Source organism: Fukomys damarensis, unplaced genomic scaffold (assembly GCF_012274545.1).
Source record: "Fukomys damarensis isolate Sample0158 unplaced genomic scaffold, DMR_v1.0_HiC HiC_scaffold_37, whole genome shotgun sequence".
In the NCBI taxonomy this organism is placed as follows: domain Eukaryota; kingdom Metazoa; phylum Chordata; class Mammalia; order Rodentia; family Bathyergidae; genus Fukomys; species Fukomys damarensis.
This window is the reverse complement of record NW_022900949.1, coordinates 33,762,219-33,768,942: the sequence shown is the minus strand read 5'-3', so window position 1 is coordinate 33,768,942 and position 6,724 is coordinate 33,762,219. Positions and strand designations below refer to the sequence as shown.

The following is a 6,724-nucleotide window of genomic DNA, read 5'->3' as shown; positions in this document are numbered from 1 at the left end:
TGCACGCGCTGTCCCGGGCCATAGCGTCGCTCCCTGCTCTGCCCGCGCCTCCTTGCTTCCGCGGCGCTGCGTGCGTAAGTTGGGGGTGCTAGCGCCGCTAGGGGGACAACGCCCCTGACTCTAAGGGGTCTTGGTGGGGGCCGGGCTGTGGGAAGAAGTCCCAACTGAGGGCCCGAAATGCGCTAGGCGCGGGGCCGCGGGTGTGTATCTTCGGGGACCTGGGTCACTATTGTGCCCGCTCCAAGCGTGGGTGTGGACGCGTCAACGCGATCGAGCGCCTTGCGGGTGTCCGGGCTCCAACTTTGAGTCTGAGTTCGTGTTTGTGCACCCGAGGGCGGGGGCGCAGCTTGTCTGGAGCCATCTGCGCGCGTTTGCGGAGTCCCCGAGTGTGTCCCAGTGTGCACGGGCTTGCAGTTCCAGGGCTGCGGGTACCGACGCGAGTGTGCATGCTAGGGACCCCTCCCCTGTCTTCCTTACGTTTAGAGCCGTGCAGTGTCCTCCCACCCGGGACCGTCGTCCTTCGTGGTACGGGGAGGGTCGACCTTTGGGGGTGTTCGTTGCTAGCCGCGGCCCTCAAGTTCCTTCGTGTCACTCAGGGTCGTCACCGTCCCGTCCAGACCCCGAGTCACCGCCGCGGGCCATGGAGGTGGCGCCTGAGCAGCCGCGCTGGATGGCTCACCCTGCGGTGCTGAACGCGCAGCACCCTGACTCCCACCACCCAGGCCTGGCGCACAACTATATGGAGCCAGCACAGCTGCTGCCCCCCGACGAGGTGGATGTCTTCTTCAACCACCTGGACTCGCAGGGCAACCCCTACTACGCCAACCCGGCCCACGCGCGGGCGCGAGTCTCCTACAGCCCAGCACACGGTGAGCGCGGCCCGGGCCAGTGAGAGGGAGGAGGCCGCCTGCTTCCCGGATGTGGGAGCCGCAGGGCCCGGCGGGAAAGGTGGGGGCCGTGGTCCTGGGGAGGTCGCTGCCTTTCCAGCCTGCCAGTGAGGGTCCCCTCTGGCTACTGTCCTCAGTTCTAGACCGACCTTCCTGATTAGGACCAGTCGGGTGGGCTCTTTTGGGGGATGCTGCTGCTCTTTTCCCGAGTTGTGACCCCCGTTCGCCTTCCCACAGCCCGTCTGACAGGAGGGCAGATGTGCCGGCCACACTTGTTGCACAGTCCTGGCCTACCCTGGCTGGACGGGGGCAAGGCTGCCCTCTCGGCCGCGGCCGCGCACCACCACAATCCCTGGACAGTGAGCCCCTTCTCCAAGACAACGCTGCACCCCTCTGCTGCTGGGGGCCCTGGAGGGCCTCTGTCGGTGTACCCCGGGGCTGCAGGTGGGAGTGGAGGAGGCGGCGCCAGCTCAGTGGCCTCCCTCACCCCCTCAGCGGCCCACTCTAGTTCCCATCTCTTCGGCTTCCCACCCACACCACCCAAAGAAGTGTCCCCTGACCCCAGCACCACGGGGGCTGCCTCCCCGGCCTCCTCTTCTGCCGGGGGTAGTGGGGCCCGGGGAGAGGACAAGGACGGTGTCAAGTACCAAGTGTCACTGACCGAGAGCATGAAGCTAGAAGGCGGCAGTCCCCTGCGCCCAGGCCTGGCCTCCATGGGCACTCAGCCTGCCACCCACCACCCCATCCCCACCTACCCCTCCTATGTGCCCGCTGCCGCCCACGACTATGGCAGCGGGCTCTTCCACCCAGGGGGCTTCCTGGGTGGCCCAGCCTCCAGCTTCACCCCAAAACAGCGCAGCAAGACCCGCTCCTGCTCCGGTAAAGTCAGCAGGGGGGACCTGGGGGTGGGGGTGGGGGCTTTGTGTGCCTTTGTGGGAGCAGCTGTGATCTGGGAGAGGGGCCAGTGTCAGCACCTCACCTGGGGATGGATGATGTTTGGGGCCCCTCAAACTTTAAGCGTTCCTGGTTTCCCTAAAGTTCAGCTCCTCATTCCTTCTTATGGTGCCCCTGAACAGAACAGGAATTGTCCCTTTCCCTCCTTGAAACTCAGTACAAACGCAGCAGCCTTGTGACCTAGTGTGTGCGGGAGTGCAGACTGGAGGTGAGAGCACTGCATGTGCCTGTGTGGACGTGTCTGTGAGCTTGTGCTCGCGCTGCGGGTCCTGTGGAGCTCCCAGGCCCTGAAGGAATCTCGTTGTCCAGCGCAATCTGTCCATCTTAGAATTTCAGCGGCTGGCTCCTGATCTCCTTGGGAGATTTTCCCCAGAGCAAAATTCCCAGGACCTGTCTCTCCCTCCAGCCCCCAGCATGTCCTCCACTGCCTCTCCCTGAGGGGCCGGGTGAGGGGGATGAAAGCGGGTACCTGCACCCCTGGGCCAGCAGCAGCTGGACCGAGCTGGGTTTGTCCAGGAATCTGGCTGCAGGGCAATCACCCATGGCCAGCACGGGGCAGCTGCTGTGGGCGCCTCCTGCCGGACTCCTTTGAGCCAGGGAGGGGGAAGGAAGGTTTTTAAAACTTTTACCGGAGCCTAGAAACTAGCTGCTCTCGCTGGTATAGGTGGGCAATTTATTGAAACCAAATCTGGGACCTCTTCCTGGGTGATGGGTCCCTAAGGTGCCTGGCCTCAGCCCCACCACTCACCCAGCCTGGGTGTTCGGACCAGCTAGCTGTCTTTCTTAGCCCTCTCCCAAGTTTGTTTTGCGTTTCATTTGAATTCCAGATGGCCTTTTAACAACAGCAACGAAAACCTAAAAAACAGGCCACTTAGTCCAAAGTGAAAGAACTTCTTATTTCACTTTAAAGAACAGCAACTCTGACCGCATCCAGGACGGAATTTCAGGATTTCAGGGGAAGGGGAGAAAGAAGTTTCCTTTCCGACTCTGGCTGGAGAGGAGGGAGACCCAGTTGAGGCTAAAGGTGGAGAATGTGGAACAGACTCTGAAAATGGTGGCACTTGCTAGAGGAGACGGGGAGAGGAAAGGGGACATCCCAGGGCCGCCCACTACTCCCCTCTCCTTGTCACTCACTCTAGGGAATCCCTGGGCCCTCACTGGCCCCTTCTTCCTCCTTTTCCAACCTCCTCAGAGGGATTTGGAGCAAGGATTTGGCCTTCAGAGACCTCTGCCGTGGGGACCTCCTGTGTCTGCCTTTCAGCCTGATTGGGGACTCAGTCACACCCTGTCACAGGCTGGGTTGGACCTAGTTTTCCCTGAGCCTCTGGACCCCCTAGTTCCTCTTCTGCGAGCGACCCTTATCAATCTCTCCCTGCCCCCCCCCCCGCAGAAGGCCGGGAGTGTGTCAACTGTGGGGCCACGGCCACCCCTCTGTGGCGGCGGGACGGCACTGGCCATTACCTGTGCAATGCCTGCGGCCTCTACCACAAGATGAATGGGCAGAACCGGCCACTTATCAAGCCCAAGCGGAGGCTGGTAGGAGCGGGTGCCTCAGGCGGGGAGCGGGCAGGCGGGTGGGCTCAGGTGGCCCTGGGGACAGGGCACACACAGGTTGTGGGGGGAGTACACAACCTGGGCAGGAGCTGGAGTTAATTAAGGAGAAAAAAACAAGCCAACCCAAAACAAAACAAAACAAACACACCCTGGAGCTGCACCACCTGAACTCCTCTTTTATCGTTAAAATCTTTTGGGGGTCAGTTGGGGTCACCCTCCTTCCTGGCCAGATTCTTTCCTGCCAGACTTCCTGCTCCACAGCCTACCAGGTACCCCTGTGCCATCTCACTCTGGGGATTCCCAGAGAGTATCCCAGGGGCCACCCTTCCTCCTTTGGCCTCTGCCTCACTCTTTTTAAAAATAGGGCTCTGAAGTCCATTCCCTGAGGCTGGTCCCTGATCCTGAGCCCTCCTAGTCTCCCCGGCTCACAGTCTCCTCCTGCTTATTTAAATAAAACCCCTCACACCAGCCACCAAAAAAACCTGCCCTTTATTATTTTTCCATGGAGTCACCTATACTGTGTATTTTCATTTGAGTGATTTTTTTTAAAATGCCCTTTCGGATCTCCTGCCGGAGTTTCCTATCCGGACATCTGCAGCCTGAAGATAAGGAAACTTCGTGTATCTGTTTCCGGACTGTGCGAGTTTTCAGAGGCTCCTCGGCTCAGTCCTGCCTCTCGCTGGGCTGTTTTGAAATTTCTAATACCCTCTGCTCTGCAAATAATGCGTAAAATGCTAAGAATAATAAATATATTTTTTCAGGGCGAAGTGATTTATGAGGCTTAAATCGTTCGCCCGCTTTGGGGGCCCTTTTTTTTTTTTTTCTGGCCCGGAGCGAGGGCAGGGTGAGGGCCGGCGGGTAGGGTAGGGTAGGGGTGGAGGACACGCAGTTGGCCCCTGAGTCAGAATTCCAGCTTCAAGCTGCTTACTCACCGCGTCCCTCCCCGCCCCCACGCTGCAGTCTTGTCTGTCCCCTCTGTGACCACCCTGGGTCCCAGTCGGCCCAGACTCTGCCCAGGGACTCCAGCCCCGGCTCTCTGGGAAGTCTTGGGGAAACTCGTGCTCTTTCTGTTTCTGCGGGGCTGGCGCTGGCGGAACCACAAGAGGGTAAAGGTTCCATCACGCCTGGGCGCCTCCAGCTCCTTCACCCTGGGACCAGACCCTCCCTGCCAGACCCCACCTTGGTCTGGCATTTCCTGAGGTTAGAGCTCTGAGGTTTGGGGAGCGGGGCTGGAGGAGGGAAATGTCCCAGATCTATGCGTCCCGCCGGCATGGTAGCCTCCAGCCGCATGTGACCGTGGGTCACTAGGACTGTGGCCAGTGCAATCGCTGGGACTGACGTTTTAATTTCAGCCAGTGTAGCACAGTTTAAATTCAGCAGCCCCATGTGGTGAGTGGTTGCTGTACTGGAGGTGCTGCTCTGTGCTCTAATCCTGGCCCCTGCCTTAGCCCTGGAATACTGGGTGTTGCAGGTGACGGGAGGAATCAGCTTCAGGCCCGGGGGTGGGGGTGGGGGACAGAGCCAGCTGAGGGTGCCCACTCTGCTAAGAGCCTCAGTTTCCTCACTTACAGAGTTAGATTGCTTTGCAGTTAGGTGAGGTGGCATACTTCCCTTCCTAGCTTTTACAGCCCCACTGCTTCTAAGATCAGATTTCTGAGAGCTCTTTCTTCTATTCTAAACCTCTGCGATCCTGGTCTTGTTCTCAAATTCTAAAATGCCACCGTTCTGAGATGCCTGATTCCCCTGGGAGATTCCCACTAAGTGGCAGGGGTGGAGGGAGGTCGAGGTGGGGCGTGGGAGCCCAGCCTACCGACGCGGCCCTTCTCCCGGCCCCTGTCAGTCCGCAGCCAGGAGAGCCGGCACCTGCTGTGCAAATTGTCAGACGACAACCACCACCTTATGGCGCCGCAACGCCAACGGGGACCCGGTCTGCAACGCCTGTGGCCTCTACTACAAGCTGCACAATGTGAGTCCGCCTCCCCTCCCCAGGGACCTCTGGTCTTTGTGCTGTTGGGCATGAGGCCCCAGCCACAATATCCAGCTTGGCTTGGCTTGGGGAGCAGTGGCTGCCTGCCTTCTGAGCAGACCTGGAGCCCCAGAAGGGCTTCCTGTAAGAGGAGGTGCTATTGGCCGGCAGCCTGGGGAAGTAGGGTCTCCGTGTCAGCACAAGCTGGGGGCAGGGAGGATTTGGGGTGCCCATGTGGGGGGACATGATGGCATTGGTGAGCAGGAGCCAGGAAGCTTGAAACCATCCTCCCTGAAGTGGTGTCAGAGTTTGGGGAGGCTTGGGCAGGTGGTGATGGAGGCTGGGCTGACAGCACAGCTCCTGGCATCCAGAGCCCCCAGCCCAGCCTCCTCCGTCTTTGGGGGAAGCAGAGAGCCTGGAACCTACCTCCTAAAACCTCTGTGCTTGCCTTTAGGTTAACAGGCCCCTGACCATGAAGAAGGAAGGCATCCAGACCCGGAACAGGAAGATGTCCAACAAGTCCAAGAAGAGCAAGAAAGGGGCCGAGTGCTTTGAGGAGCTGTCCAAGTGCATGCAGGAGAAGGCGTCGCCCTTCAGCGCGGCCGCCCTGGCCGGACACATGGCCCCTGTGGGCCACCTTCCACCTTTCAGCCACTCGGGACACATCCTGCCCACGCCGACACCGATCCATCCCTCCTCCAGCCTCTCCTTTGGCCACCCCCACCCGTCCAGCATGGTGACTGCCATGGGCTAGGGACAGCGTCCTGCTGCACAGACAGATAGATGTCCAGGAGGGAGGTGCTCCCCGGATGGGTGGACCGTGCCCCGAGCGGCCACCCTTCCCCGGAGGCTGACACCACTCCTGCCAGCCCAGCCAGAGCCCAGAGCCGCTTCCACCTCCTCCATGGCTCTCCGTGCAGCAGCAGTAGTGGCAGCGGCGGCGCAACAGCAACAGCAGCGGCAGCAGCGGTAGCTGCCGACCTTTACTGTGAATATTCTCAACCTGGCCAGAGGCTGCCCCCACCCCCTGCCCGGGTGGCTTCCTTTGTGGACAATTGTCTGCAGAGCAAACAGGGACAACTTCATGGCGAGGAATGGAGGGGCCAGGGAAAAGATGAATACAACCATTTTTTGAAGGAAAAAGAAGTAGGCAAAGATAATTTATTTTGCTTTTGTTTCTAACAGGGACTGGGAGGTCTAGGCTGTCCCACGCTATCTGGGTTTTTCCTTGGGCCCATTGCTGGACTACCTGTCCGCCCGGCTTGGCTTGCAGGGCTCTGGGGGGGGCAGGCCTGCAGGCGCGTCCCCCACACCCTCCTCCTCTGCCTTCCCTCTGTGAAACCACTCAGCTCCAGGCTGGGCC

At 60.0% G+C, this 6,724-nt stretch overlaps 1 protein-coding gene across 2 annotated transcripts in view; it reads left to right on the top strand.

Moving 5' to 3' along the window:
* Gata2 (GATA binding protein 2) overlaps window positions 1-6,718 on the top strand; it is an 11,276-nt gene extending 4,558 nt beyond the window's left edge. Inside the window, exons 1-6 of one of the 2 annotated variants that reach the window (XM_010617342.3) lie at window positions 7-74; window positions 597-869; window positions 1,125-1,766; window positions 3,232-3,377; window positions 5,236-5,361; window positions 5,816-6,718. In XM_010617342.3, coding sequence (XP_010615644.1) covers window positions 641-869; window positions 1,125-1,766; window positions 3,232-3,377; window positions 5,236-5,361; window positions 5,816-6,115 — 1,443 coding nt within the window. In that variant the 5' untranslated portion in view covers window positions 7-74; window positions 597-640 and the 3' untranslated portion in view covers window positions 6,116-6,718. Of the gene's footprint in view, window positions 1-6; window positions 75-596; window positions 870-1,124; window positions 1,767-3,231; window positions 3,378-5,235; window positions 5,362-5,815 lie in introns of those variants that run through there. The other variant, XM_010617350.3, reaches the window with a different exon arrangement.
* Window positions 6,719-6,724: the final 6 nt, after the last annotated feature.